Consider the following 11,026-nt stretch of genomic DNA (forward strand, 5'->3'; position numbering starts at 1 on the left):
AGATGGACATTGTTAATTCATAAATAACTTATAAGCCAAGAAAAAGGGTAAGCTCTCCAAGAGAATAACAGGAAAAACATGAATGAGCAAGCCTCAAAAGAATGAACATAAATCACCAATAAACATGAAAAACAACTTTCACTGAGTAATTAAAGAAATACAAATTTTAAATATAGTGCATTTCTGTTATTATTCAATTTACAAAGATTTTAAATATTAATTTTCAATTCCGGGAGTTTGATACACCGGTAACAGGAATGTAAATGAACACAGTCAAATTATTAAACATAGGAAATTTATTTTAAAAGTTATGGTAAACCCATGAAATGGAATATTTTGTTATCTAAAATGCAAAACATTTACTGTGGGAAAATGTTTACCATATATAGAACACACTATGAAACAATGTATAGTATGACTGCATTTTTGAAAATATACATGTATAAATGTATAGAAAAATAAGTATAACTCAAATGTTAACATATTGTCTCTGGGTGATAGGATTACAGGGTACTATGTATACATGAACATGAGCTCTTCCATATTATCCAGCTTTTCAGAAACAGCATATATTATTTCATTCTACACAGAAAGAACATCAAATTTTATCTTGTAAAATAATTTACTATTAGTTTTAAAAACAAAAATAATGAGAGTGTTAGCTCAGTATTTTTACATTTACTTTTTTAGGGGGTGGAGGGATGGAAAGCAGTAACCACAACTGGAAGCACGTGATATAGAACTAAACCGTTCCTATCACACATACATCTACCCTAAATGCATCTTCAACCAAATTTCATATATGAACACTTTCTTTTAAAGTAAGAAGTTAGATTTAATTAAGCACCAGTAAAACATCACCATTAGCATTTGAAGTTGCTATCATTACTATTTTATTCTTCCTTTCAACACTTTTAAAGGCTCAAACATAATAGACAAATAATTTTTTGATAACATTAAGTGTTAATTTCTCTAGAGACAACCATATAATCCTTTAAAAAGACATGAAACTGAACAGATATGAGATTGAGGTTTCTACAACCTATGCCTCTGGGAGAAAAAAAGCAACATACTGACAACAATTCAATTGTAATTTGTAAAGAAAAAAAAATAGATCTAAAGTCCTGTGTATGTACCTATCACCTGTGAGAACAATGACCTCAAGTCAGGTGAAGCACAAGAACAGTTACTCCTGTCACCTAGTTCAGTCAGCTTGGACTGTTCCTATACCTCATGTTACTCTGGGCAAAGCAGCTCAGCTAGAAAGACCCTCCACCCTCCACCCGCCAGCATCTACTCAAAATACTCCTTATTCCTAGTCAGAAGATAACATCCTTCCTAAGGGAAGACAGAAGAAGAAAACAAACATTTGTCTTCCTAAGGGAAGACAGAGAAGGAAACAAGCATTTTCTATCAGTGTCTTCCTAGGTATTTCACATCCAGTAGCTCAATAACCCCATGCAAACATGCATACAATTCTCTAGACTGCTCCCTTCATTACTCAAAAAAGGAAGAAACTATGTCTTCCTAATTAATTTTAGGTTCCTGGGACAACTAAGTATTCACTGAAAAACATGTAATAAATGCTATTTAACAGAGGAATAAGGAAAAAGGCAAAGTTACCTTTCATTTGGCTTAAAGAAACTAATGTGTTCTACTACATACGAAAATATTGGATCAACACATGACAGAATGCAAAACTTTAATACAATGTGATTAAACACAATATTCAAATATTAAACTTTTCAAGCACATGAAAGTCATCTTTTGAAAGACAAACTGAGCTTTTTTTATAGCTACCTCTGTGTAACTTTATAAAATTTTTTCCCTCAACAATGTCTGACACTGATCTTGATACTTGCTAGAAAGTCTGATGTAAGATAACGACATCTCAACAGTAGGACATTTAGGAGATTATCCCAATGCTCATCTTCAGAATTCATCATCAGAGGACTGGTCATCATCTTCATCTCGTACTTCTCGGTATTTCCCTGAAGATTCCCCTTCTGGATTATAACTCTGCATTTTAATATTCAGTCTTGCAGCTAATTTTTGTGCTGCGAGCTTCGCTTGCATCTCCTTTAAAACAAAGAGCAAAGCAAAAGTTACACATTAACATCTTTTCCTTACACTTTCTCAATGAGAAGTTATTCAAATGGCATTAGATATAAAGGGGCATACTAGCCACTTAGTGCTCTCTCTGGCAATACAACAAACCTGACGGCTGTGCCCAAATTTTACTGCATGGAGAGGAAGAAAAACAGCTTTTAAAAAGGAGTGCACTGAAAATGCCAACACATGACAATTGAGCTTTTATGAAAAGCCAAGACAGATTATAACACCATAGTTTTATACTAGTTGCTGTGTAGTGCCTGACTAAAATATAGCTAAGCAACATCTAGAAGTGAGACAGGATGCTGTTTTCCTGGAGGCTCAAAAAGTATTACCATCTAAGTATATCTATACCTTTCTATTCTCCCTATGGTCCTCACACTTACTTTCTATCATCCCACTATTCTGTACAGAAACTCAACATGCCTGTTTAAAGTTCTATGAAAAACAAAAACAAAACAAAAAAAGTTCTATGAAAAACACACGGATCTTTGGAGAAAGTGCTACACAAAACTGATGAAGTTGCCCGAAGTAGATTTTTCTCTCTTCACAAGCCCACAGATTAAGCTTTTAAGCACAGAGTGTCCCACTGTCTGTTGGAAACACAACACTATCCTCCCGCCCCTTCTATGCTATCTCCTGTATTGCAGGAGATGGAAGCCTGGGAAGTACATTTCCCTGATTCTCTTCACAGGGATCTGGTGAGATTACACCACTGAGAAGTTGCGGCATAAATTTTACAAGATGAAAAAGAGAGAGAAGTGATACTACTGCTATCCTAGCAGAGGCAAGCAAATGCATAGACTTTAAGACATGAAGTTCTACAGTAGTCTCCCCACATTCCTGGCAAATCACCACTTTGATGTTGCAGGGTATCTGATCATCTCCAGCTGTTTCCTAGAGTTTTAGCAACTCTATGACTCTAAAAAGTGGTGGCACACATCTGAGAGATAATGACATTAGCTGACTATTTCTCTAGTACCTAATCCCTTCTATTAAATTCCTTCCTCCTTGAACTACCTGGGGTAAATTCTAACTAACTCAGGGAAGTAGCATCCAGCAAACAAACAAGAAAAAATTAACACTCTACCTACCTCATAATTCTGTTTCTGCTGTTTCTGAAGTGCCAGAGATTCATCTATGGAGAGTAGCTGTGCAGGCATATGGTGAAGTGGTAGAAGGCGAGCTGCTGTGATGTCATCGAGATGCTGCTTATCCCTGCGCAGCCGCTCTTCAGAGGAAATAGGAGTCTCTCTCTTCTGAAAATGACTAGATGAACCACTTGGTTGTGAAGGTAATCTGAAGCGGGAAAAACTTATGTTATACTAATTTTCTTTTTATAGACACACTTAAAACATTCACACACAGAAAAATGGCCTTTAATTATAGCAATTAATTCTTCTGCAAAGGTAACAGTAGGCAATTTACCAATATTCATTGCTATAACAGATAATAGGAGTGTGTGTGTGTGTGTGCACATATACGAAGGTACTTCAAAAAGTTCATGGAAAGATTTGTATTATCTTTTAGTTCCATTTATCTACAAACTTTCTTAAGTACTCTCATTTATATATACTGGTTCTTTGCCTTTGCCCTCCCTCTTCAAATCTTATACTTGAACTGAAGCTATTTTTTCATTCAAAGAACATTTACAAATGTTCCCTTACTGTCCAGTAGAGGGAAATAAACATTTAAACAGTTTCGGTGCAATATAATACCACAGGTGCAATACAGACATCTATACATGATACTCTAGAACATAAAAAAGGAAGTGGCCAGTTCTAGTGGGAGAGAAGGAGGAAGTGAGATTTGAGCAGTCATGCAATAAGTGCTCATCATGTGAATGAGGGGAGAAGGGCATCCCAGCCCTGGGAGCATAGGGCAACAAAGCTGCAGTATACAGGTAGTATAGGAGGTGGAAAATACAGAAAAGGCAGTGAGGAGGCTGGGAAGTAGGCTGGGCACAGACTGCAACGAAGAGTTCTACTGTATGTAACCAGGTTCAGCTTTGCATCTTACAAATCTCACTGTGGCAGCACTAGAAAGGATGGACTGGTAGTTAAGAACAGAGGCCGGAATAGGCCAAAATTATAGCCCAAGACAGGCAGGAGAGCCCTCACTTTGACAGAAGATGAAGATAGAAACAATCACAGAGATAAAGATCAAGAAAAAATATTATGGTCTTCATTGTTAGCAGATATGGAGGTGAGGGAAAAGGAAGATACCCTGTGGGAAAAACCAGGAGGAGGTGGCACTGATAACTTAAATACAAGAGAAAGTCAGTTTGGGAAGAAATAGTAATCCCACTTTGTACCTGTTGAAACTGAGTTGCCACGGAACACCCAAGTGGTCATGTTTCATAGCTAACTGGCCAAGCAAATTTCAAATTCTGAGAAGACCTGGCCTAGAGATACCTGAGGGGCAGCCTCAAGCTTCCAGGTAGTACACAAAGCCAGACGAGCATACAGGAGGCGGCCAAAGTAAGAGCAGAAAGGAGCCAAAGGACACTACCTCATCCCACCGTCCAACCTCCAAGCTGCTGCTCATTCATGGAACACCCTCAATCCCCACATGTCTATGGCCTACTGACTCGTGGCCCAGACTTTCCTGATATCCTCTAACTGCACAGGAGGATCCTTCTCTCTTAAACTTCCTTAACCCTTGCTAGGCCTCATTGCTATTTCCTTACTTTCCCTCCACTCCCAGCTAAATGACCATAATACAGAACTGGGACCAATGTATTTTGTTGTATTTACTGACGAGATGATGCTTCTGGTTTTCTAAAATGTCCTCCTGTAAGTGACGAAAGATAACTCACTGCACACAAGATGAGAGATTACTTGATCAAAGATTACTTTTTATTCCTAACTAAAAATTCACGTAGTATAATCCTAGTTTTCTATACAGCAGAAATAAAATGTGTTTTGAAATAAAAACAATATGAATGGTGGGGTAGGGCTAAACTTTAAAGTCTCTAACAAAACAAAACAAAACAAAACAAAACATGTTCTAGGTATTTTTAACTAGAGGTTTTCAGTTTTTCAAAGAAAGGTAGTATATAATAGTGGTTTGACTCTACATCCTTATAAATATAGGCAGTTACCAGTTACTCCGATTTGAAGGTTACATTTGCTATAAATAAACAATTCTTTTCTCTTTAAAGCGCTCCTATTTTTCTGAAGACCTCGAAATATAACTATAGCAAGGAACTTAAAAGTAGAGTTTTTGCCCATCCTGCCTAAATCTGTTTTCCCAACTTTTTTCCAACCTCCGCTCTCTTCCTCCTAAAACTATTATTATGGTATAGTTTAGCTTTTTTCCAACTGTAAATCTTGGGTCCTCCTCTAGATCTGAAACTCTCTGAGGAGCAGAACCTTTAATTCATTGTGTCCCCACAGCACCTGCTGCTTACATATACTGAGCACGCAAATATTTTTTGCTGAGAAGGTCCATCAGTTCCTGCAATTGCTTCTCCCTTAGCTTATAGACTAATCAAAGGGGGAGCTGTACACTAGGAAATGGTCCTGAACAAAAAACCTAACCCTGTGTTTATTATGCAATACTGGCTAAGCATCCTGAAATTTAATACTCCCCTATCTGCTATTTAAAGCCTTTTCCATTATTTGGCTTCAAAAACAAAGTATCTTTGAACATAAATCCTCCACTGTGGCCAGGGTGGTCTTACTGTTTCCACGATATTTTCATTCCTAACTATAAGTAGTTCTCACAAAGCCCACTGAACTTAAAGCATTCTCCCAATTATATGAGTTTAACAAATATGCTCTTGTAATAGGCCTGCTTCCAATGGTACTTACACATTGGTTTTAAATTTATGTGGTGAGGGCACTGGGTTTTTGGCTCGCGTTTCTAGCACTTCCATGTAATGAGGCTTCCTCTGAGTTCCACTACAAAGGCCTGTCAAGTTTTCAGCACTTGTGTTCTCTTCTGAGTGGTGTTCACCTTGGTCTGTAATTGTGACCCTTTGTAACTTGTCAATAAACAGGTTGTCAAAGCTGCTGGAAATATCTTCTGCTTGACTTGAAAAACAATGCTGAGGGAGACACTCACTAGCTTTGGATGAAGAAGGCACCCTGGCTCTGCTGCTGGACGCTGGGCCCTTGTTCACTGTGTCCTCAGCCTCTGGAGTCTCTTCATTGCCTTTGTGGGTAGGATGTTCAAGTCCCTGTTTTTGTGAGGTTGTTTTAGATGACTTGATGTTATTTTCAGAGGAACAGCCAGGAACTAGTGATGAAGTATCAAGAATCTGGTCAGAATTCTGGACCTTATCTGTGTCCACATCAGCTCCTGCAATGGCTTTTTGCCTTGGCTTACAGTCTACTCTAACAGGATGAAACAGCTCACTCTTTCCTCTCACCTCTTCACAATCTGCAATGACAGCTTTCAGTTTGGCAACAGAGTCAAAGATCTTTTTACCTTTGTCGGGCAATTTGCAAATGAATTTTCTGTCAAATGGAAAAGAACATGTATACATTAGAGCCCTAATTTCTAAGTGCAAAATTTGATTTCTAACTGCCCCAAAGCAGGAATGAAATGAATAAGACAGTCATTATCCAAATACCCCCAAAAACAAGGGGATGTAGGAACAATAGGGAATATATGCTTCATCTGTGTCACCTAATAAGAATTTCAGCAGGAGTCTTTTAAGCATATAATAATCATAAGACATTCCAAAAATCAATAGTTTTTAAAGTGTGATCTCCAAGACCCGGGTGGTGAGGGAATGGGTCTGTAAGTTCAAAATTATTTTCATAACAACACTAACACATTATTTGCCATTTCTCTCTCACTTTCTCACATGGGCACAGTGGAGTTTTCCAGAGGCTACATGATGTGTGGTGACATCATTGCTCTGAAAGGGACTGTGCGCTTGTACATTCTTGTGTTTTAAAGACGTTTCAGTTGTATTTCTGAGAAATCAATAAATACGAGGGTACTTCAAAAATTCTGGAAAGATTCATATTTTTAATTCTATTTGTCCATGAACTTTATGAAGTGCCTCATGTCACTAGAAACCACACACATCTTTGGGATGCCTAGTAGTTCTGAAAGAGTACAAAGGGATCCTGAGACCAAAAAGTTAACTGCTGCTACAGATTAAAAACCAATTCTCACAAAACCAAAACACCTGTCTGTAGGAAGCCTCCCAAGTGATTATTTGTCCCCTTTTCTGAGTGACAGAAGGTCCTTTTCTAATTCACTTTTCTTTAGCCATACAACAAATGGAAAGGGAAGGTTACATTTTAGGCCCTCTATTCTTTCTCTGACACTACATCACTCCCACTATTTCACCTACTGACAGCCTCACAGTTGACTCTCAAGTTCCCAGGCTTGCCCTCTCTCTCTTGAGCCTGATGACCACTACTCCAGCTTTTAACTATTCAGTTTGTAACTAACCAAATGTCTGTCCTGCTCTCCCCTCAATTCAGCACACTCTATGTAAAATCAACCTTGAGTCTACTCCTTTCCCTCAACTTTCCTATTGTTATTAGTGGTTCTCCATATAGATTGGAAACTTCAGCCATCTCTGTCAAATACATATTCAAATTATTCCACAATAGATGAAGCTTTCCCAATCCCACAGATACCTCCCTAGTTCACTTTCTTACAAACCCCTTGTTGGAAACCCCTCTGAAAATAACCTCCTACCGTCTTCTGCCTCTTATTCCTTCAAACCATCCTACCCAAGCAGCTAAACAAAGCTGCCTTTTAAAAAAAAAAAAAAACATTTTTATCATAGCGCTCCCCTGCCAAAATCCGTCAACTCTGCCAGCTGAACAAGAGTCGAACTTTGTCTTCTCATTTCCTACGGTTCCTTTAAGAACAGGATCTACAGATGAGATTGACAAGATCGGGGCTCAGGGGGCGAGGGGGACCAGGAGGCGATTAGAAAGGATTTAGGATACAGACTCTCTCTTCATGGAACCGACACAGCTGCTGGGTAAACAGAAGCAACGAGGTGATTCTGACTAGCTGAAACGCTACGCAGCCGCTCAGTCCTCGAGCCATCCCCACAGGTAGTACGTGCGTGGCCGGGATGAGGCACAGCTTTGCGGCTGCAGGCCGTCCGCCCGCCCGCAGAACTGAAGTGAACCTGAAGAACTCAAGGTCACCTTCCCGGAAAGGAAGCGGGGCTGGGGGAGGGGAGCGTCCCAGGGAGCCCGAACCAGGAGCCAGGCGGCGCCTCGGCGTGACCCAGCTTACTCGTTGCGCAAAAGTCTCTCCTGGCGCTTCAACATCTCCCGCAGCTCTGCCAAACTCCGCTGCCTCAAGTCCTCGGGAGCTTGGGGCTCGAAGCCGCGAGCCAGCGAGCACATTCTGCGGGGGCTGAGGCTGGCGAGCCGGCAGGCACTCAGCTTCCTCGGCAGGACCCGCCACGAGAGCCGGATTCGCGGCCGGCGGGGACTCTGGAGCACGAGTGGGAGCCGCCATTTTCCCGGAAGAACGGGTCTTCTTCGAGCCGAATCGAGCTTTATTGAAACACCGGAAACAAACAGCGACTAGGAGGAGGGGCGGGAGTTACGTGATGACGTCATCGCCTCCTCTTGGCGCGCTTTCGCTCCGCGCGTGTGCGTTCGTTTGTTCATCGGCTATTCGTCTGTTCATACGAGAAATACTTAGTGCCACCGTGACCTCACCAAGCGTTACAGTGTGTGTTAGTGCACAAATAGCCCAGCCCCTGCTGATATGGAGTTAACAGAGTGGTGGAGGGGAGCAGAGACATTAACCAAATAGTAATATAACAACTTAATAGTAAGATTGGCATGGGCACCGGGGGAGGTGTCGCTGAGAAGTGAAACTTAAATCCAAACTTGAAAGGTGCGGGAGGGGAGGGTGCAGGACGGGGTTTGGGAGACCCTGGCCTGTGGTATGGAGCCTCCTAGCCCAAGGCTTAGTGAAGTCTTGAAATGTTAAAGTTGGAAGTTCCTTAGAAACCACCAGCGTACTGAGACTGTGGCATTCGGAGCAAGACTTTCTTCATTTACAGCACTGCCTCAGGCATTGCGGGACATTTGGTGTCTCTGGCTTCTGCCCATTAGTTGTTATGACACTCCCAAGTCATTGTAACAATCCAAACCCTCCCCCATCCTCCATTTCCAAAGGCCCACAAGAGAAGTGATGGGGAGTGCGAGGTGCTGTACAAGCCAATTGAGAACCTGGCTTTCATAATTCCCTGCTTTGCTTATAGCAAAACAGAGGCACAAAAATTGAAATAAATATTGCCAGGGCACAAAACCAGTAAGTGACAGCACCAGATTTCAAGCCCAAATGCCCAGCTGCTTTTTCCACCACACCAATTTGAAAATCCCTTTCTTCACTTTAGACCTTTTCCAAGTGTATGAAATTGTTGAAAAGATTTTTTTGCTGGCTGTTGAGAAGAGGAAGGCAGTGCAATAAGCATCAGATCCAGCGTATAGCTTCTCTTTACAGTTCAGCTACCAGCACCGAGTCCCAAAGAGTAGGAAGCATGCTGAGTCACAGCAGATATTACTTGAGAAGTGTGAATGCCCCCATAACCTCCAACACTCACCGCCAGTTTTTTTGATATAGAAAATTGAAGATATCTCAATCCTATATAAGATGCTATGTAAATACAAGCAACTCCCTCCCAACCAGACAAACTCCAGATAAAATCTGAAGCTACTCCAGGGAGCATAATTGCAGCCATTTCTGTACCTCCCCAATCTAGTCCATTTTGATCAGATTAATTAATATGTCAAAAATGTTCTCAATATAAGCTTTGCTTTCAAGGATTTCAATAACCTGCTCCAGCCCTAGCTGAATAAGAAATACTTGAAAAAGGCCCTTGAGTCAGATGATTGTCGTTGCAAGCTCCCTCTCACCCCCTGGCCCAGGCTCCCTCATCCTGCCCCTGCACCCTAGCTGGAGGCCTTTTCCGCCCCAGAGTAGTAAACTCCCATCTTTGGATCCTGGGCCACCAGTGTCCTCAAGGCAAGAATGCATGTCTTTCAAGCCTCAGAATTTTTCTCCCTTCTGTTTTCCTCTTGTAGAAGGCTGTCCTTTCTCCCCTTGGCAATTATAAATCTTGGCTCAAGTCTCACTTCCTCCCTGAACCTTCCTAGATTATTCTAAACCAAAATGCTCTTTCTAATGACCACACTATAGTGCTTAGTAAGAGTTGGAACCTCACTGCGTGAAGCATATGCTTCTCCAATTGTGTTATGCATGGTGATTTATTTTTCTTTTCTAAGAAAATAATAAAGTCCTTTCTTTCAGGAAGCTATCTTTGTACTTTTCTGTTTCCCCTTTATAAAGCACACAGCGGTACAAATTGACAGAATCTCCTTTTATAATTTTCTCTCTACCTTTCCCTCATATTCCTCTTCCTCTTAATGAAATGTCCCTTTTGTATGTACAAATCTTAAGCTTTTTATATAAATATTGACCATAATTACTCTAAATTAATTATGGATATGGGATAGAATCTTCTGCACAGCATAGCTTAAGGCTTCAAGATGTCATCATAGAAATCTGAATTCCTACAACACCCCATGCATCTAGTTCTTTTGTCAGTAACCAAGAGGCATGACAAGTGGAGAAACATCACTCTACGACAAAAGCAGGCTACTTGCATTTCAAAATTAAAATAAGCAAAGTATTTTTTTATAATCCATCAAACAAACAAGTATCTAGAACACAAATTTTCATAGCAATGTCTAGGGAAAAAGATATAAAATGGAGAAATTTAACAATGGAGAAATAAAGAACAGAGAGAAACAGTGAATGTCACAAGTTTTACCTGTTTGCAGCTGAACCAGGCAAATCCTCATGAAGAAATGGAGCCCACAAACCATAAGCAGCTAATCTCTGCTAAAGTATTCCAGTTGCATATCAAAGAGTCCATCTATTATAAAAATGAATCTGGACGAATGTT

General features: G+C 40.4%; 1 protein-coding gene across 1 annotated transcript; it reads right to left on the reverse strand.

Moving 5' to 3' along the window:
* Positions 1-369: 369 nt before the first annotated feature.
* Positions 370-8,563, reverse strand: POLR2M (RNA polymerase II subunit M). Its single transcript, XM_063089709.1, has 4 exons — positions 8,335-8,563; positions 5,928-6,575; positions 3,207-3,411; positions 370-2,079 (listed from the first exon to the last, which is right to left on the reverse strand). The coding sequence occupies exons 1-4, from the start codon at positions 8,445-8,447 to the stop codon at positions 1,933-1,935; spliced, it is 1,113 nt and encodes a 370-aa protein (XP_062945779.1). The 5' UTR covers positions 8,448-8,563; the 3' UTR covers positions 370-1,932.
* Between the last annotated feature and the right edge of the window lie 2,463 nt (positions 8,564-11,026).

Source organism: Cynocephalus volans, chromosome 3 (genome assembly GCF_027409185.1).
Source record: "Cynocephalus volans isolate mCynVol1 chromosome 3, mCynVol1.pri, whole genome shotgun sequence".
NCBI lineage: Eukaryota > Metazoa > Chordata > Mammalia > Dermoptera > Cynocephalidae > Cynocephalus > Cynocephalus volans.

Bases quoted from the DNA above. Each gene is read 5' to 3' on its own strand.
- POLR2M (XM_063089709.1), bottom strand. From the start codon at position 8,447: ATGTGCTCGCTGGCTCGCGGCTTCGAGCCCCAAGCTCCCGAGGACTTG. The intron at 3,412-5,927 runs GTAAGTACCATT...TTCCCGCTTCAG, and splicing joins CATAAATTTAAAACCAATGT to ATTACCTTCACAACCAAGTG. The intron at 2,080-3,206 runs GTAGGTAGAGTG...TTTGTTTTAAAG, and splicing joins AGCAGAAACAGAATTATGAG to GAGATGCAAGCGAAGCTCGC.